The sequence below is a fragment of the Manis javanica genome, chromosome 10, assembly GCF_040802235.1.
Source record: "Manis javanica isolate MJ-LG chromosome 10, MJ_LKY, whole genome shotgun sequence".
NCBI classification, from domain to species: domain Eukaryota; kingdom Metazoa; phylum Chordata; class Mammalia; order Pholidota; family Manidae; genus Manis; species Manis javanica.
Window position 1 is genome coordinate 80,171,754 of NC_133165.1, and position 21,527 is coordinate 80,193,280.

General features: G+C 39.4%; 1 protein-coding gene and 1 pseudogene across 1 annotated transcript; one reads left to right on the forward strand and one right to left on the reverse strand.

The window, feature by feature from the left end:
• Positions 1 to 3,211: 3,211 nt before the first annotated feature.
• Positions 3,212 to 3,867, forward strand: LOC108407945 (olfactory receptor 6C2-like; annotated as a pseudogene).
• A 13,922-nt stretch (positions 3,868 to 17,789) lies between these two features.
• On the reverse strand, positions 17,790 to 18,728 carry LOC108385197 (olfactory receptor 6C2-like). Its single transcript, XM_036992539.2, has one exon. It carries the CDS (start codon positions 18,726 to 18,728, stop codon positions 17,790 to 17,792), a length of 939 nt encoding a protein of 312 aa, XP_036848434.2.
• Positions 18,729 to 21,527: the final 2,799 nt, after the last annotated feature.

Genomic DNA, 21,527 nt, shown 5'->3' on the forward strand with positions numbered 1-21,527 from the left:
GTTGTTTAGTTTCAGTGCTTTCCATTACTCTGTCTTCCAAGTCACTTATCTGTTCTTTTGAATCTTCTAGTCTACTGTTATTCCCTCCAGTGTATTTTTTATTTCATCTTTTCAATTCTTTACACCTGATTTCTTCTTTTTTGCTTTCAATCTCTTTGTTGAGGTCCACCTTGAGTTCTGCTATTTTGTTTTTCTCAAGTACAGTGAGTATCTTTAAGACCATTACTGTCCACTCTTTTTTTTTAGTTTTTGCATATGTTTATTTCATCTTTTTATTTTTATTATTTTTATTTTGGTATCATTAAACTACAATTACATGAGCAACATAATGGTTACCAGACTCCCCTCATTATCAAGAACCCCCCACATGCCTCAATGCAGTCACTGTCCATCAGCATAGTAAGATGCTATAGAATCACTACTTGTCTTCTCTGTGTTGTACAGCCTTCCCTGTGTCCCCCACACATTATGAATGCTAATTGTAATGCCCCCTTTTCCCCTTTATTCCTCCCTTCCCACCCATCCTCCTCAATCCCTTTCCCTTTGGTAACTGTTAATCCATTCTTGGGTTCTGTGATTCTGCTGCTGTTTGTTCTTTGTTCTTATACTCCACAGATGAGTGAAATCATTTGGTACTTGTATTTCTCCACCTGGCTTATTTCACTGAGCATAATATCCTCTAGCTCCATCCATGTTGTTGTAAATGGTAGGATTTGTTTTCTTCTTATGGCTGAATAATATTCCATTGTGTATATGTACTACATCTTCTTTATCCATTCATCTACTGTTGGACACTTAGGTTGCTTTCATTTCTTGGCTATTATAGTGCTGTGAAAAACAAAGGGATGCAGATGTCTTTTTCAAACTAGGCTGTTGCATTCTTAGGGTAAATGCCTAGGAGTGGAATTCCCAGGTCAAATGGTATTTCTCTTTTTAGTTTTCTGAGGAACCTCCATACTGCTTTTCACAATAGTTGAATTAATTTACATTATCACTGGGAGTGTAGGAGGGTTCCCCTTTCTCCACATTCTCGCCAGCATTTGCTGTTATTTGTCTTTTGGATGTTGACCATCCTTACATCCTTACTGGTGTGAGGTGATATCTCATTGTGGTTTTAATTTTCATTTCTCTGATAATTAGCAATGTGGTGCATCTTTTCATGTGTCTGTTGGCCATCTGAATTACTTCTTTGGAGAAGTGTCTGTTCAGATCCTCTGCCCATTTTTAATTGGGCAGATTATATGCTTTTTGTCTGTTGAGGTGCATGAGCTGTTTATATATTTTGGATGTCAATCCTTTATCAGATATGTCATTTATGAATATTTTCTCCCATACTGTAGGATGTCTTTTTGTTCTATTGATGATGTCCTCTGCTGTACAGAAGTTTTTCAGCTTGATGTAGTCCCACTTGTTCATTTTTGCATTTGTTTCCCTTGCCTGGGGAGATACGTTCGTGAAGAAGTTGCCCATGTTTATGTCCAAGAGATTTTTGCCAATGTTTTTTCCTAAGAGTTTTATGGTTTCACAACTTATATTCAGGTCTTTGATCCATTTAGAATTTACTTTTGTGTATGTGATTAGACAATAATCCAGTTTTATTCTCTTACATGTAGCTGTCCAGTTTTTCCAACATGAGCTGTCATTTCCCCATTGTGTATTCATGGCTCCTTTATTGTATATTAATTGACCATATATGTTTGGGTGTATACCTGGGCTATCTAGTCTGTTCCACTGGTCTGTGGGTTTGTTCTTCTGCCAGTACCAAATTGTCTTGATTACTGTGGCTTTGTAGTAGAGCTTGAAATTCAAAGTGAGATTCTCCCTGGTTTACTCTTCCTTTTCAAGGTTGCTTTGCCTATTCGGGGTCTTTTGTGGTTTCATGTGAATTTTAGAACTATTTGTTTCATTTCATTGAAGAATGCTGTTGGTATTTTGATAGGGATTTCATTGAATCTGTAGATTGCTTTAGGCAGGATGGCCATTTTGACAATATTAATTCTTCCTACCAAAGAGCATAGTATGAATTTCCATTTGTTAGTGTCCTCTTTAATTTCTCTTAAGAGTGTCTTGTAGTTTTAAGAGTATAGGTCTCTCACTTCCTTGGTTAGGTTTATTCCTAGGTATTTTATTCTTTTTGATGCAGTTGTGAATGGAATTGTTTTCCTGATTTCTCCTTCTGCTAGTTCATCATTAGTGTATGGGAATGCCACAGATTTCTGTGTATTAATTTTGTATCCTGCAACTTTGCTGAATTCAGATATTAGTTCTAGTAGTTTTGGAGTGGAGTCTTTAGGTTTTTTATGTACAATATCATGTAATCTGCAAACAGCGACAGTTTGATTTCTTCTTTGCCAATGTGGATGCCTTGTATTTCTTAGTTTTGTCTGATTGCCATGGCTAGGACCTCCAGTACTATATTGAATAAAAGTGGTGAGAGTGGGCATTCCTGTCCTGTTCCCTATTTTAGGTGAAAAGCTTTCAGCTTCTCACTGTTAAGTATGATGTTGGCTGCGGGTTTGTTGTATATGGCCTTTATTATATTGAGGTGCTTGCCCTCAATACACATTTTATTGAGAGTTTTTATCATATATGGATGTTGAATTTTGTCAAATGCTTTTTCAGCCTCTATGGAGATGATCATGTGGTTTTCTCCTTCTTTTTATTCATGTGGTTGATGACGTTGATGGATTTTCAAATGTTGTACCAAGAACCAGCTCTTTCTTTCATTGATTCTTTCTATTGTTTCATTCTTCTCAATTTTACTTATTTCTGCTCTAATCTTTATTGTGTCCCTCTTTCTACTGACTTTGGGCCTCATTTGTTCTTCTTTTTCTAGTTTTATTAATTGTGAGTTTAGACTGCTTATATGGGATTGTTATTCTTTTTGAGGTAGGCCTGTATAGCAATGTACTTTCCTCTTAGCATAGCCCTGGCTGCATCCCACAGATTTTGTAGTGATGAATTATTGTTGTCATTTGTCTCCATATATTGTCTGATTTCTGTTTTTATTTGGTCATTGATCCATTGGTTATTTTAGGAGCATGTTGTGAAGCCTCCATGTGTTTGTGGGATTTTTCATTTTCTTTGCATAATTTATTTCTAGTTTCATACCTTTGTGATCTGAGAAACTGGTTGGGACTCATTCAATCTTTCTGAATTTACTGAGGCTCTTTTTGTGGCCTAGTACATGATCTTTTCTTGAAAATGTTCCATGTTGTGCCAGCTATTTTTTATAGATGGTTTTGCAGTAGCAGAATTTTTTCTCCTAGCAACCATGTGCTTTGATCAATATGTAGCCATCTGCAAACCCCTGCATTACATGACTTTTATGAGCTACAGGGTCTGCAAAAGGCTCATCTTCTGCTGTTGGATGACTTCTTTGTTGATTGTATTGCCACCACTCAGCTTGGGACTGGACCTGGAATTCTGTGCCTCTAATGCCATTGACCACTTTCTCTGTGATGCTAACCCTATGCTGAAGATCTCATGCTCAGATACATGGCTCATAGAGCAGATGGTTATTGTCTGTGCTGTGATGACTTTCCTCATGACTCTGCTGTGTGTGGTTCTGTCCTACATGTATATCATCAGAACAATTCTAAGACTCCCCTCTGCCCAGCAGAGGAAAAAGCCTTTTTCACCTGTTCTTTCCACATAATCATGGTTTCCATCACCTATGGAAGCTGCATCTTTGTTTATATCAAACCTTCAGCAAAAGCTGAAATGGCCATTAAGAAAGGAGTGTCAATACTCACTACTTCCATTTCCCCCATGTTAAACCCATTTATTTATACTCTGAGGAACAAACAAGTGAAACAAGCCTTTCATGACTTAATCAAAATATTTATATTATTCTCAAGGAATTAGGGGAACATTGATGTCCAGATCCCTAAGCATATTTCCTTCAGCTTCTGTCTAATTTTCTTCTTTCCTGATCTGGATTTGGCCTTCCATTCAGTACTGATGCTGGTCAAGTCACCCCTTTCATCACCTTATAAAGAAACCTCTTTGAGATGATAATCTTAATGAATAAAAGTCAGAATAGGTGTTTGAGGAAATCTAAGCAGAACTTCACTCTTAATGTTTCCTTAGCAATCTGAAAGGAGTGGGAAATTTGTCATACAATATTACTGCCATGGCGCACATCATTCCTCCATATTAAACACACAAACAAAATACAAAACAAATCAAAAAAACCTTATTCAAATAAGAAGAAACATGCTATTGAAAAGAATCAATAATTTCTGACTCTAACTAGGAAATATTTTATACACCCAAGTTGTATTTTAATATAAAGAATAGGTATACAATTTAGGACTTGAAAGAAGCAGTTACTACTGAAGAATGTTTAAAATCACAAGATTCACATATTTTATAGACTGGATCAAATCCAATATGTAAGATATTTAAAATTTATGGAAGGGAGATAAATTCATTAATATGAAGAAAGAAATGCATTGGTATTTTCTGTTAAAGATAAATCATTCCCTGAAGTTACATAAAAGAAACTGATATTGATGTACCAACTAAAATGTGAAATCTTGAATGTAGAGAATTTAAGCAAACAGATGGCAGTGAGTCTGAGTAAACTAATATCAGGCTTAAAGAGTGATAAATTCATGACCAGTAAGCCATGTATACTGGAAATGAAGAAAAGAGAAATAGAACATAATTAAAATACCAATATCACTGTGAAGATTTGCTCTTTTTAAATGAAAAAAAAATATCATTTCAAGCATCCAAATTATGCATCCATGGGGTAGATGGAAGTTTTCAGCCAGAGTTTCCAGAATTTCCCACCTGGCCTTAGGCCATTTTCATACCAGCATGTGTGTACAACGGCAGAGCCTCTGGTCAATCTGGGTCAAGGGGTGGAGAGACAATGGCCGTTCTCTCCTCCCCTCCATTCCTGATAACTAGTTGGTGTGGAGACACCAGTCGCCAATGACCCGTCCATGGAGATCCCGATAGAAGGGACCATGTGGGATAGAGCATGAGCCACAGCCAGAAAGGACAGACAGAGTGAAGGCTGGCTAGCAAACTCAAGCAAGCTGTGAGCAATAAAACCTCTTTCCCAGACCTGCCATTCCTCATGTCCTCTTTTGGTTTCATTTGATTCATAGCAACTTGCCCAGGAGAGGGGAACCCCTTACCCCCAGAACCACAGCACCTAACAATAATTCCCTGAAGAAAGATCAGCATTTCATTACTCATTATATTCTCTACCAACTTTAGCTTACATAGTAGAACACATTAAAACTTCCTTTGATACTTGTTTTCTTACTGCAATCTACTTATCATATAATGGCCCAGCTAGGCAGGAATTTTCCCCCCATTTTTTAGCTTTCAAACTCCCAGGGCTCTCCAATTTAAATGACATTCCCACGAGGAATTTTTTGCTGACCTAGTCCTATGATTCCACCAACAGAACGACCAGGCCTGGGTTAGTCTGACTCATTCACGCTAGTGTCACCACTTACCCGCTGCTTTCATTCCTTGCCCTACCACAATTTCATGTTTACTTGTCTTTATTCTACTCTCAATGGCAAATGCCCTGGAAAATGTCTGCTTCATATGCCAAATTCTAGAATCCTTTATGTCTGGCACCCAAACAAATATTAGTTGAATAATAGATAATTTTCCAATATGAGGATTTGAAACTTCTTATGATGCAAAATGAAAAATATGTGAGAACAAAAACCAAAGAAGTTATATTTGACATTAATCTATGAACAAAAGATAAAGAAAGGCATGGATATAAGTAAAAATTCTGTTAGAATATTCATTTCTAAATATGTGGATGAAATAAAATAAAATGTATGCCAGAATTTGTTGAAAATTTATAATATTGATTGGAACTCCAAGGGAATATTTTCCTAGCCGGGGGCAAAATACTGTTGAAACTTAAATCAGTCAAAAGGAGAAATAAAGTGGGAGAAACCTGTTAATTGCCTACAAGCAATCATCCACTTCTGCTTGCCCAGGCTACAGAAAAAGGGACCCCACCAAACGTGTCCATTCCAGGTAGGCCCTGCTCCCTGATGTAATCATGTATTGCTATAGGTTGTACTACTTCTCTCCACCCCTTGGAAATACCTATTGATGTGGAGATTCATTAAGGCCAGGTGAGAGATTCTGGAAATATTGCAATTTTACCCACAGCTCACCCTCCAGAAATCTCATATCACAATCTGATCTTTCCCCATCTTCCCCAATGGCCTATGTGTGAGAAAACTGGAGCATTGTAACCAGACTAATAACATACAATAGCAATAATAGTAAAATCAAGAATACCCACAAGCAGGAGGATTCAACTAGTTTCAAAGTCCTGCGCAGACTAAGTCCATAGCTCACCCATTCCACAGGCAGGCAGTAGTTAAACAGGTAGGGAGGTCAGAGCAGTCATCATGCAGCAGCTGCAGCTGGGGGCGGGTCGAGGCCACAGGGCCTGTAGAAGAAAATAACCTTAAGGATGAAAAGATTCATCTTTTAGTGATATCAGCATAAGCAAATCTTGTCCATCAGGCAGAATGCATGCAAGAGAGTGGTGCTGTGATAGGACAGTGGCAGGAATGGGGTCTCATCCTGGTTTATTATACCAGACTTTCAACCCCCTCCTTGTGGAAGTTACAGGTGGGTCAATATATAGGGCTATGGGAGGTACATGCACTGGCCATAAAGATGCTCTTACCTCTCAGATGTTTTGGGTACACTACCGAGATTTTCGGGTAACTCTGATGTTACAAAGGACAACAAAGGAGGCCAGCTTCCAGGCCATTTCCCCAAGGTGCCAGGAGGACCAGACATCACTGGTCCATGTGTCGAAATGTCCAAAGCCACATTCACTCAGCAGTTTCTGGGGTTTGACGCAGTTGGGGCTGGCAGCAGGATGTTGCTCTGCTGGCCATATCCTGGCTTCAATAACTCCACTTTGGTTTGCACATACACTTGTGTAGGAGAGAGAGCAATGTGTGTTAGCATGTCCACAGGGCTCAAGGCTCCTTTTGGGGACCTCTAATTCAAACACCGTAACACTGTCCATAAGCAAACTGACCAGCCCTGTAGACTACTGGTGTCTGACTTCAGGCCAAATTTCAACAGACCATTGTTTCTCTCTATCATGCCTGCCCTAGTAGGGTTACATGGTATGTGAAACTTCCACTTTATTCCTAATTCCTGCGCCCATTCTTGTAATACACGTCCAGTAAAGTGGTGCCTTGATTGTTCTCTATCACCTGTGGCTGGCCATAGGCTGCAAAGAGATGCTCTAGGCTCCTTTTGGTCATTTGCTGATCTGCACAATGTGCAGGAAAAGCAACCAAAAGTCCAGTAGCTATATCCATGCAAGTCATGGCATACCAATATCCTTCTGATATGGGCAGAGGCCCAATATAGTTTATCTGTCACCTGACAAGGTATATTAACCGCTATGCTATTGTCCCATGCTGAGGGGGACATGGTGTAAGTCTCTCTTAGAGCACACAAGAAACTCCTTCTGGGATCTGCTGACTTCTTCAAAGGTCAGTGGCAAGCCCCACCAATGGGCTATAGCCCACATTGCCTTCTACCCCACATACAAGAAATGCTGATGTAACCATTGGGCTACATCAGAAGCAGGGTTTCCTTCTAGCCAATGCACCTGGGCCAATGTGTCTTCTTCATCAGTCCCTGGGAATGCCAAAGGCAAATGGCCAGTCACATGATATACAGTAACTGTCTTAGTCTGACTGGACACCCATAGGTCTTGCCACAACTGTGGCCCCCAATGGAGCTGGTGCTAACCATCCATTTGTCACGGTACCTGAACCTTGGTGCTGTTCACAGCCCATCCTTTCTTCTGTAGATGTTGCATCAATCTAGGACCTTCTAAATCTGAAAGAGAATCAGATGAGGGCATAATATCATCAATGTAGTGATACGAACCACAGTGTTTGCATTTTCTTCCATGTGGCCAAGTCCTGGGCTACAAGTCTGTGACAGCCGGTGGGACTGTGGAAGTATACCTGTGGAAGGACAGTGAATGTCCACTGCTGACCTTCCTCTGTGAAGGCAAAGTGTTTCTGACTTTCCTGTGCTATGTCAGTAGAGAAGAAAGCATTAGTAAGGTGTACACCATGAGGGTACAAGCCATAGAGTGGTTTCTAAGAGGGGACAGCAGCATGCAAAGGGAGTGTGACTTTATGCAATTCTCTGTAGTTCACAGTCATTTGCCAGGAGCCATCCATCTTTTTCACTGGTCACACTGGAGAATTAAAAGGACTATGAATGGGCTTTATGATGCCCACCTTCTCCAACTCCTATAAAGTTTTTCCAATTTCCCAGGCAATATGTACTGCTTACTATTTGTCACCCACCAAGGTACAGGCAGAGCTACAGGTGGGTGCTTAGCATGTCTCCTCAGAACTGCCTTTACCACACATACCTTCAGTCTAAACTCACCTTCAGTGGTCTGTAATCACAAGCCCTGCCGGATATCTACCCCCAAAATATATTCAGGGATGGGAGAAATGTACACAGTATACTCCTTTGGGGGTAAACACCCTATCCCCAATGTAATTTGGGCTTTCTTCCCTCTAAATGCCTTATCCCCATTGCTATCTGTCACAGTAGGGGTCCTGGGAAAATGCTCAAGGTTGCCATAAATCAGAGAACACTCAGTTTCTGTGTCCACTAGCTCCAGGACACGTTGTACATTCACAGGGGACCAATGAATTGCTTATTTGACATATGGTCTCTGGTTGCCACCACATCTCCCAAAATGGGAATCTTGACCCCATCCCTCAGTCTAAATGTAATGCCCAATTGTCCTCTTGTGGGGGTGATGACCCAGGAAATCCTTAGCACTGTCCCCCAGGAAGTTTTTCAGGGCCACAGGCTGGGCATGAGGCCTTGACTCGGGTTTCCATGTCCTGTACCTCAGCAGCTGGAACTGCTGCTCTGGCTTTAATTGGTGCCACAGTTATAACAATATTCTATTGGGTTGCGCATTACGTTTTTCTTTCACTACCCCAGCTTTTATCAAATGAACTCATATCTGGGTCCTTGAGGCCTTCATGAGGCCTATTACACCTCTCCTTTCAGTTGTAGCCTATACTTGCTTCTGGGCTCTTACCTCCCCATTTCTTCTAAAGTAGGGGTAGCCTCACTTTGGGTTGCCCTATGTGGGGGGCGAGAATAGTCACTAGGGCCCCAAAGAGAGATGGGGGAACTGTATGCAGCACCAGATTTCTCATTCTGTGTTGCACAACTCCTCATCGGGGCTGTGGGGTCCATATTATAGAAGATATTTTTCATTCCCAAGTCACATAACACCTGCTGGAGCTCTGCATAGGTTTTCCAGCTAGTGGGTAAATATGGTAAATTGCCCTGATTGGACAGACTGCCCTCATGGCTGCTCTCAGACAATCCAGAAGCACCTGATTCCCCGAGCCACTGCCAGAGGAAAGGGTGAGTCATCAGGCGGGCCCGACTACCCATTTCAGAACATGACATAACAATGTTTTCCACCCCCGTATCCCAGAGATGCAAAAGCCATGCACGCAGAGGTTCCAGTGTCTTCTGCTGAAACCTGATGCTCATGTCCCCCAGCTCATCAGGGTATAGGGGAGGAGAACGGAGTGCTCCACAGCCTGGGGAGGGGCAGCTCCCCCCTCTGAGGAGCCCTTGGTTGTTGCCTTTTTACTTCCCTAATTACAATGGGGCAGGTTTTTAATATGAGAGGGGCTAGTTCCTTGGTGGTGGCCTTGGCAACAGACGGACTCTCAGCCCCAGCCCCTCCCCCTCCCCCAGCATCTCCTCTACCGTCTCGGGGGCTGTCGTCACTGCTCTTTCCTCCCCCTCCCCCATGGCCTTCCTCAGCACAGCTGCTCCTGCTGCCTCCTCCCTCGCTGCTAACGTATCTTCCAGGAGCACAAGCTGCCTTCTCAGTAACTGTCTCTCTTTCTAATGGGCATCCTATAGATCATCACACAGTTCCTTCAAGCATCACCGAAGTGTGTCTTTCTCCTTGAAATCCCTTTCCACTATCTAGAGAAACAGACATCCCACCATCCTGGCTGCTACACGACCCCTCAGGGCCTCTGAACAGTCTTCTATCTCATGAGGACTAATTCCAGAGCTTCCAGTGTCTCCACCAGTACCCAACTGGGGAAGGTTCCACCCTTCTGGCAGGTGTTTTACCATAGACCAATTCCCCACTAGGGGCTCCCCAGTTGGAAGCCCCATAGATAGGGGGCCCTTCCGTGAAGCTGTACCCTCCACCACTGCAGCCACTAGGGCCTCCCCACCATCCACAGAGGGGCTTCCAGGTATCTTTCCACCATCTCTAGGGGCAGCCCACCTAAGAATTGCACCCATGAAGACAGATTTCAGGTTCTGAGGTCCTGTGAACTACAATCAGATGAAACTATGGGGGGGAAATGTTTTCCTATCCCAGGGCAAACTACCTGAAACTGAAATCAGTCCAAGGGAGAAATAAAGTGGGAGAAAGCTGCTTATTGCTTACAAGCAGTTGTCCACTTCTGCTTGCCTGTGTCTCCTGTGACCCAGCTCCAAAAAGGGACCCCAGCCAACCACTCTGGCCTCTGCATACCCTCACTTGCCCTTGTATTTCATATTGATATGGAGATGGACAATTTCTCTTTACCCCTTGGAACCACCTATTGATATGGAGAAGAACTAAGGCCAGGTGAGAGATTCTGGAAATATTGCAATTTTACCCACACAATATTATCAATAAATCATAATAGATTTTTATATTCAGTGTGTGTTCATATTTCCCTGGCTTACATAAAGACATTTTGTTTTTTATTTTTGTTTCTGTTACAAGTAAAGTATTTGGATCAACATCTAACACATCACATTTAGTTGTTATGTTACAACATTTGGAAATTTCCTTCTGGGCCTTTCTTTTTTTTTTTTTTCATTCTTTAATTCAGGGAGAAATTAGGTCATTTGTGTTATATGATATCCTTGGTTATTAAACTGACTGTTTCCTTATGGTATCACTTAACTTGTTTCCCTATCACCCCATTTCTTCTCACATGTTAGATTAAATTATCAGTTAGATTTATATTAGTATTTTTAGCAAGAAGGTAGATAGGTGAGGCTGTATGTTTTCCATAGCACCACATCATGAGCCTTAATGTCCATTTGACATGCATTTTAACAATGCTTAGATTGATCAGTGTGTTCAGGTCTTGGCAGCCTCACATCTCTATTATGAATATTTCACAAATGGTGTTTAGCACATACTAATGCATTGTCGAGGTTCATTCTTCTGTTAATTGGTTGAAAGCATTTTTTCATTTGTATTTCTGTGAATCCAGAATATTGGCTTTTGTGATAAACTATTTGATTCCAAGAGAGGATATAGAGCTTTAACATTCCCTCCTTTATCCATGTTCTGGGGTAGAAATTTGATGTCCTAAGAACTTCCACTGATGATCAGTTTCCTTTAAAAAGCTATATACACATAGAGTTTTTTCATGTACTTTATTTTTTTGAACCTGTTAGAGTAATTATTACATTTGAATGCTCAAATTGTCCCATTTTATGTCAGCAGGTAGAATTAAAATTGGTTCTTATTTCCTCATATGACATTTTTACTATCTTTTTTCCTTCTGTTGCAATAAGATATTACAGGTTTAGTTATTTTTTATTGTAGTATAGTTGATATACAATCTTATATTGGATTCAAACATACAGCACAGTGGTTCATATTAATATTACCATATTATTAAATCTTCACTCCCTCTATTGTTGTTACTGTCTATCAACATAGGAAGATGTTACAGAATCATCACCTATATTCTCCATGCTGTACTATTATCCCTGTAACCAGTTTACATTATGACTGAGAACTTTTGTGCCCCTCTATCCCCCTCACCCTCCCTGCCCAAACTAGTCCCCCGTGGTGACCACCAGTCTCTTCTTAGTGTCTTTGAGTCTCCTGCTATTATAGTCCTTATGCTTTGTTTTGTTTTTATATTCCACAAACAAGTGGAATCATATGGTATTCATCTTTCTCCACTGGGCTTATTTCACTGAGCATTATTATATCCTCTAGATCCATCCTTATTATTGAAAATGGCAGGATATCTTTTTTTTTAAAGCTGAATGATATTCCATTGTTTATAAGTATGACATCTTTATCCATTCATCTATTGTTGGACACTTATGTGCTCCAATAGTTGGGCTATTGTAAATAATGACATGATAAACATAGGCGTGCATATGTATTTTTGAATCAGGGATTTTGTTTTCTTCAAATATATTCCTAGAAGTAAAATTACTAATATACAATAAAAGAGATGTGAATATACAATGGGGAAAAGACAGCTTCTTCAATAACTGGTGTTAGTAAAACTGGACAGCTACATGCAAGACAATGATACTGGATTATTATGTAACTCCAGGAGCCATCAGGCTTTTTCACTGGCCATACTGGGGAATTAAAAGGGTTATGAGTGGGCTTTATGATGCCCACCTTCTCCAACTCCTGTAGAGTTTCTCCAATTTCCCTGTGTCCCTCAGGCAATTGTATTGCTTGGTATTTGTCACCCGCTGAGGTACCGCAGAGGTATAGGTAGGTGCTTAGCACATCCCCTCAGACCTGCCTAAACTCCACATACCTCAGCCTGAACTCACCTGCAGTGGTTTGTTACCACAGGCCATGTATGATATCAACCCCTTAAATATTTTCATGGATGGGAGAAATGTACACAGTATACTCTTTTGGGGGTAAATGCCATATCTTCAATGGGATTTGGGTTTTCTTCATTTTAATTGCTATATCCCTATATCCATCTATCACAGCAGGGGTCCCAGGAAAATGCTCAGGGTTGCTATAAATCAGAGAATATCCAGCTCCTGTGTCCATGAGAGCCAGGACACATTGTACATTCATGGGGGACCAGTGAATCGCTGATTCTACATATGGCTTCTGGTCCCCACCACATCCCGCAAGGTGGAAGCCTTGACCTCCGCTCAGTCAAACGGCAATGTCCAATTGTCCATAGCCTGAGTACTGTCCCCCAGGAAGTCTTGCAGGGACACAAGCTTGACATGGGGTTTTGCATCAGGCTTCCAGATCCTGGATCGCAGCTGCTGGAACTGCTTCTCTCCCTTTAATTGGTGCCACAGTTCTAACAAGATCTTATTGGGGTTCCCATCAAGTTATTCTTTCACTACCCCCACCTTCATGAAATCATCCCACATCTGGGTCCTTGAGACCTTCATGAGGCCCTTTGCACCTCTCCTTTCAGTCATAGTCTGTACTTCCTACTGTGCTCTTATTGTTTCAACCTCCCCAGATCTGCTAACATATGAGTAGCCTCACTTTTGGTTGCCCTATGTTGGGGGAAAGAATAGTCACTAGGGACCCAAAAAGAGATGGTGGAAATGAACGGAGCACCGGAAGTCTCATTCTTATGGTGAACAACTCATTGAAGCACTGGGGGTCCATATTATAGATGATGTTTTTCATGCCTAAGTCTCATAATACCTGCTGGAGCTCTGCATACATTTTCCAGCTAGTGGGTAAGTATGATAAATCACTCTGATTAGGCCAAGTTGCCCTGATGGCTGCTGTCATCCAATCCAGAAGCACCCAGTTCCCTGGGGTGTGACAGGCACTTTTGAACTGCTGCTGGTGGTAAGGGTGAGTCATCAGGAAAGCCAGTCTACTCATTTCAGAACTACATAACAATGTTTTCGATCTCTATATCCCAAAAAGCAAAAGCCATGTAGGCAGAGGTTCTAACATCTGCTGAAACCAGATGCTCATATCCACCAGCACATTCTGGGTATAATGGCGTTGCATGGAGGGCTCCACAACCTTTTGGTTGGGAGAGCTGCTCCTCCCCGTGAGGAGCGCTTAGTTGTTGCGTTTTTATTTTCTTAATTACAACGGGGTGAGACTTTAATGAGGGTGGGGCTGGTGCCTCAGATGATGGCCTCGGTGACAGTTAGGCCCTCGACCCCACCCCACCCCCCTCCATGACATCTCCTCTGCCATCTCTGAGGCGGAAGGCACCTCTCCTGGCAGAGAACCCCACCACACCTCTCCCGTCTGGGTGTGCCCTCACTCCCCACCTCCTCAGTAACCACCTAATGAGAGGGAGAATGACTACTTCTCTCCACCCCTTGGAAACACCTATTGACATGAACATTCACTAAGGCCCAGCAAGAGATTCTGTAAATACTGCAATTTTATCCACAGAAGCCAAGAAATAAAACATCACAGGGTGATAGAGAAAAGTAGTTTTAATATGCTGATCGTTATAGAAACCAAAGAGTACATGTTTGGTAATTATTGTATCTTGTCTCCTTTTATGAATGGTTAAAAACTCACTAATAGTTTAAAAACCTAGGTTACTGAATAATTTTCTGCCAAATTTATCCAAATAAAATCAATACTAATGACTGGCTAGGTGCAAGGCAAGCACACTGCCCTCTAACCTCTATTTGCCAATGAGTCAGCTTCCTTGCACAGTGTCCACACCTAGTGTTTCAGAAATGTGCAACTTCTAACTAGGTGGGAAAATCAAGCCTGTTTTAGGAACCTCCCTCATCTTAGCCATATTCTTCAATCTACGTTTATCATGAATGAAACAACTATTCGGAGTCATCTGAATCCTGTGTCTATTTCTCAATTTTTTCAAAACTGAGATTGAGAAAGTGTGTGACTAAACAATAACAATTAGTAGCCAGGTTATGGGTTATAAAACTAATATCATGAATACCACCTACATATGTGACCAAGCTGTGAGCCCAGAGGATAAACCAGGTCTGAATAGAAAATGATTTTTCACCTTCGGTTAAAGAAGTCAGAAATCAGTGATGTGATAGCGGTTATATCCATTGGTATTACTGAGGACTTGATAATTTAACTCTATGCCCTTCATTTAGTGGTGTAAGTAGGCTAAGAGACTCCCACAAGGACAAAAAAGCAAAGGTAAAATCTTAACTGAAGTATATATATTTCCTGGATTGAATATGATGGGTTAATAGCATAGGTTATGGCAGAAGCAAAGAATCAGACAAGCTAAATATCTCAGAAATCTACATGAACCATAGCCATAGGGTGAGGATACCTGCCCAGATGCTTTCTTCTGGCTGAAATGTAGAAGGCCATTAAACATTTTTGGTCCTAGATGGGGGCTGAAACTTGGAGAACCTTCCTCTCAAGTACTCTTAAATTTTGAGAAATCTGTACAGGGCCCTCTAGGTTCTTAATGGGCTCACAGGGGGAGGCTCTGCATAGAACAGATGATTAGCAATTAGAAAAATGCCTGGAGGCAGGCTTTTCTCAATTAGGTTGAATATCCAGGGTATAGTACTGTTTTTTATTTTCATCTCTTCTCTGGCTTATACTTGTTTTTCCATTTCCATGTGCTCTTTATTTCTATATATTGGTAACCTTATTTTTAAACATTTAATGTTATTTTTTATGGTATATCATCCAATTATAATAATGAATGTTATTTATTATCATTATTATCATTATTAGTATTCATAATATGTATTATGCAAATGAATTATATTTTAATTTTTTCTTTGTACTTTGTTAATGAAATAAATCTTGCTCAAATTTAATACTGGTTGGTATTTCTGGGAAGTTCGTTGAAACCATCTCTGGAGAATCAGACAAATTTACTTAAATAAATAATTCCTTTCAAAATCAATAAACTAGTCTTGAATCCTAATTCTACTGTTTGCTAGCAATAATTCACTTTTCCAAACTTTTATTTCTCCACATTTCTTTAGTGTAAATTATGACTATACATATAAGTTATAGGGTTACTTTCAGGGTTAACGATATTATAAATTTTCAACAAATTTTGGCTTCCATTTTATTTCCTTCAGATATTTAAAAATAACTATTTTAACAGGATTGTTAATTATAGCCATGCCTTTTTTTAAGTTTTGTTCACAGATTAATGTCAAATCTTACCTCTGTGTTTTTTCTCCTCACTATTGTTTCTTATTTTGCATGATTAGAAGTTTCAAATCATCATATTGGAAAATTATCTACTATGCAACTAATATTTGTCTGTGTGCCAGGCACAAAGCATTCTAGAATTTGGCATATGGGGCAGACATTCTCCTGGGCATTTGCCATTGAGAGTACAATAACGACAAGTAAACTTAAAATTTTAGTTTGGTAAGGTATGAAAGCAGGGGGTAAGTGATGACACTAGTGTGAATGAGTTGCACTAACCGAGGCCTGGTGGTACTATTGGTGGAATCATAAGACACGGTCAGCAAAATATTCCTTTTGGGAAAATCATTTGAACTGGAGGACCCTGGGAATGTGGAAGGTGAAAAATGGGGGGGAATTCCTGCCTACCTGGGCCGTGATATGAGAAGTGGCCTGAAGTAAGACAACAAGAATCAAAGGAAGTTTTGATGTGTTGCACTATAGAAGTGAAAGTGAGTATGGAATGTAACGAGTGATGAAATGCTGATCTTTCTTTAGAGAAATACCGTTAGTTCTGGGGGTAAGGAGGCTTCCCCTCTCCTGGACAAGTTCTCTGTGAATCTGGTGAAACAAAAGGAGAACATGGGGAAGGAAAGGTAGATGGGGAGAAAGGGTTTTTATTGCTCACAGCTTGCTCGAGGTTGCTAGCCAGTCCTTGCTTCTTCCGTCCCTTCTGGCTGTGACCCAAGCTCTAACCTGCAGACCACCCCTTCCATCAGGATCTGCATGGATGGGACCTTGGGGATTGGTGTGCTCCACACCACTTAGGTACCAGGAATGGAGGTGAGGAGAGAATGGCCACTGTCTCTCCACACCTTGACCCAGATTGACCAGAGGCTCTGCTGTGCTGTACAGGCACTGGTATGAAAATGGCCTAAGGTCAGGTGGGAAATTCTGGAAACTCTTGGTGAAAGTTCTATTTACCCCGTGGGTATATAATTTGGACTCTTGAAATGACTTTTTTTTTTCATTTAAAAAAAGCAAATTCTCACATTGATATTGGTATTTACATTATGTTCTGTTTCCCTTTTTTCATTCCCCAGTTATTTGGCTTACTGGTTATGAATTTATCACTCTTTTAGCCCTGTACTGATTTCCTTGGATTCACTGGCATCTGTTTGCTTAAATTGTTTACATTCAAGCTTTAACATTTTGATTGGTACAGCATATGAATTTGTTTTATGTCACTTCAGGGAAAGATTAATCTTTAACAGGAATTACCAGTGCATTTCTCTCTTTATTTACACTGAATTCATGTCCCTTTTGCAATTTTTAAATAACTTTTATATAGGATTGGATGTAGTCGATAAAATATGTGAATCTTGTGATTTTAAAGATTCTTCATTAGTAAATGTTTCTTTCAAATCCTAAATTGTATACTTATTCCTGTTTTAAAATATATCTGCGGTTTATGAAATATTTCCTTGCACTTAGAAAAGTATTGATTCTTTTCAATATTATGTCTCTTCTTAGTTGAGTAAGGTGGACTTTTGTTTTGTTTTGTTTTGTGTTTTATTTGGAAGAATGGTGTGCACCATTGTACTAACATTTTATGACATATTTCCCAATCCTTTCAGCATTGCAAGGAAACATTAGAAGTGAAGTCATGCTTAGATTTCGGGGAACACCTAATTCTCACTTTTATTCATTAAGATTATCATCTCAAAGAGGTTTCTTTATAAGGTGATGAAAGGAGTGACTTGACCAGCAACAGTACTGAATGGAAGGCTATGCACAGACCAGGAAAGGAGCAAATTAGATAGAAACTGAAGAAAATATACTTAGGGATCCTGACATCAATGTTCCCCTAATTCTTTGAGAGCAATATAAACCTTTTGACTAAGTCACTAAAGGCTTGTTTCACTTGTTTGTTCCTCAGAGTGTAAATGAATGGGTTCAGCATGGGGGAAATGGAAGTAGTGAGTAGTGTTACTCCCTTATTAATGGCCATTTCATCTTTTGCTGAAGGTTTGATATAAACAAAGATGCAGCTGCCGTAGGTGATGGAAACCACAATAATGTGGGAAGAACAGGTGGAAAAGGCTCTTGTCCTCTGCTGGGCAGAGGGGAGTCTTAGAATTGTTCTGATGATGTACGTGTAGGACAGAACCACACACACCAGAGTCATGAGGAAAATCATCACAGAGTTGATGAGAACCATCTGCTCTATGAGCCATGTATCTGAGCATGAGATCTTCAGCATAGGGTTAGCATCACATGCAAAGTGGTCAATGGCATTAGAGGCACAGAATTCCAGGTCCAGTCCCAAGCTGAGTGGTGGCAATATGATCAATAATGTAGTCATCCAACAGCAGAAGACGAGCCTTTTGCAGACCCTGTAGTTCATAATCGTCATGTAATGCAGGGGTTTGCAGATGGCTACATATCGATCAAAGGACATGGTGGCCAAGAGAAAAAATTCTGTTACTGCAAAAACATCTGTAAAAAATAGTTGGCATACACAAGCATTATAGGTCATAGTCCTATCACCTGTTGATAAGCTGTACAAGAATCTAGGAATGCAGGCAGAAGTGAATGAGATTTCTAAAAGGGAAAAATTTTGGAGAAAAAAGTACATCGCAGTTTTAAGGTGAGAATCTGCTAATGTGAGGATGATGATGCTCAGGTTTCCAGTTACACTCAACATGTAGGTGACCAGTAGAAATATAAAAATCAGAATCTGTAGCTGAGGATCATCTGTCAATCCCAGGAGGATGAAACTGGTGAGAGATGTGTGGTTTCTCATTCCTGGGTCCTGACCTTTGCCCAATCTGCATGTAAAGAGAGAGAATTAAGATCTGAGAAGATGGTGGGAAAAGTGTGTTACAATGGAATTTGTTCATAAAAGCCAAGCAATGTATTTTACATGTATTTTTTTTTACTTCACAATGAATTTAAAAATAATTCATACTCTTAGCTCTGTTGATAGCATATCATTAGATTGGTTAGAAACCTGACTTTGAAATGTTTTCACTGCAATATATGCTAAGACAGACATTTCATATTGCAGCCCACTGTATATGCTCACATCCACACAAATACGTATTCATAGACATGTATCTGAAACAAAAATGTGAATAAATTACTAATAACCCTTAGGTGCCCTGCTCTCTGATGTTTTATGTTCTAATGTATCTCATTAAAAATAAATATCATCTAATTGATTTTATAGTCTACTAAATGGTCATGACCTGTATTTCTTTTAAAAAATTAACTTTTCATGAATCCTGTTAATAATATTGTCCTAGCAAAACATATTCTTAAAGAATAGTTTTTAAATGTGCACTCACAATTTAATTTGCACTTTGGAATAGATTGGTTCACAGCACATTTGTTCCCCTAGGACTATTTCCCATATCATTAAACAAAATTTTACTCAGTTTCACTATCTGCTTCTAACCATTTTTTTACTGTAATAAATTAAAGACTGATGATGTGTGTCTGATACACAAGATGTTTCTAGATCCTCTACCAATGAAGCTGAAGACTCTGTTCGACTACATGAGTCATCCTGCATGGACTACCTGTCTGGAAAAAAAATTCATCTAATCATTTATGTTTTTTTTCCCTCCCCCTTACTCCATCTATTTGCTGATTCTGAATGGCACTTTCTTATTCATTCCTGGTTTCTACTTGAACTATTAAGAGAAGTCCTTCCAAAACTCTGAAGGCACATTAAAAATGTCTTTGTGTCCTACTAGAGGATCTAAAAACATTGTTGAAAACAGGATTTTTAAAATCTTGTTTAATGTAATAGCCACAGACTGTAGGAGACTGAGATATAGAGTTAATTCAAGGTAATATTTACCCTCAGACCTAGATCAAGTTATATTATTCATTATGTGGACTCAATTTTAAAACTACTCTGACACCTCTTACTTTTGCCATGTCCCTGACTCTAATTTAGAGGATTCTCATTGGCTTTTACTTTTGGTGGTGGAAATGTTCAGAGTGGCTCCTAAGTTACATCATAACCTGAGTATATACTCATTACATATGTAACACCTGCATGAAGACAAAAAAAGTTTTAATTGACTTATTCCTGTGTTTGGCAGATAAATAGTTTTCCTTTTATGGATTCCCTTCTTGCTTCCTTAGCACACCTCCCAGAAATATATTAACACCAGAGATTCAAACTCTTTAATTATGAATTTGGACCCTCAAGTTCTCAGTGGTTGTTCTTCAGCTAACACCAATGAACTACATTAATACCTGCTAGATGATTTTGTTCACCAATGCTTGTTTAAGGCCTTAAGTAAATTGAAAAAACTCTGTATCATTTACTATATAAATTCTAATTAATTGGCTATTTGAGGGTTTCACTTAATTGCTTTAAAGCAGTCCTTTTCTTCAGAAGTGAGAGATACTCTGTACTCACCATCTGCCCATTTCCCATAGTTAATCTCCGAGAGTTTACAGGTTTTGGTAAAGAGATGCAGGGAAGACCCTGGTTTGTTGTTTTAGGGTGAGCCAGGCATTCCCAAGAATGTGAGAATCACATAGCTAACAATAAATTAAATGAATAGTTACAATAGATTAAGTAATTAAAATAAATAAATAGACTAATAGACTTGAGACATAGAAATGGAAACATATAGAGACCACCTACCTGTCTTTCCTTCAGTCTTAACACAACTGTGCCTTACACAACCCTGGAAATCTTAAGCCTTGTCCTCACTTCCAAATATCTTGAAAATAAATTGACCCTACTGTTTGACACTATATGTTTACTTCTTTTGTCTTTTAGAAAACTTAACATTTTAGAGAGTGCAGTAATGTAAATTACATCAGCAGATGATTTCCGATTCAAGGTTGCTTCTAGAAGCCCTTCATTTCACCTATTTTTAGGTGACCTACTATTTGTTGATATACAAATCCAGCCCTATCAAAGTCTCCAATCAATTCAAAATTTTAAACTCTTGTTTCTTTAACAATTTAATTAACTATTCATATCTCTCTACTTTTGTAAAATGTATCAAACTTGTTTCTTAAAGAAGATAATTTTCTAAGTCTCTCAAAGACCACAGACATTGATTTGTCCATGAACATCCTGAGGGTTAGAAGGATGAGTAAAGGTTTACATAGGCTTGTATGTGGACAGAAGTCCCAGGTGAATTATGATTAGATGTTATTTACCAATGTTTTGTGTAACCTTTTGGCAAAGATCCTGGAACAGGCAGCAGTGGGGATGGTGTCTTCAGAGAATTGAAGATTCCACAATGATATTCAATGAAGGACTTTACACAAAATAAAAATCTAATGAAAAAAAGCAAGAATACCTTTTCCTCCTTTCCTATTCAGTAACATTATAGCTGCTAATAGCTGTAAGAAAACACAGTTAGCCCTTTTCTTCTTTGATAACATTTTTAATTAAAGTAATTCTTATTTAAACAAATTAACATAACAAAAATAGAAAAATTAAGTCTAAAGGTAAAAACCACCGTTAATGTCTCTATTTTGCACTTCCTCAAATATCCTATGTAAATATATTCATATTAATGGGTATATTCACAAATATGAAATATACTTTATGGGTTGTTTTTCA

Coding starts and splice junctions, on each gene's coding strand:
- LOC108385197 (XM_036992539.2), bottom strand. CDS start 18,728: ATGAGAAACCACACATCTCTCACCAGTTTCATCCTCCTGGGATTGACA.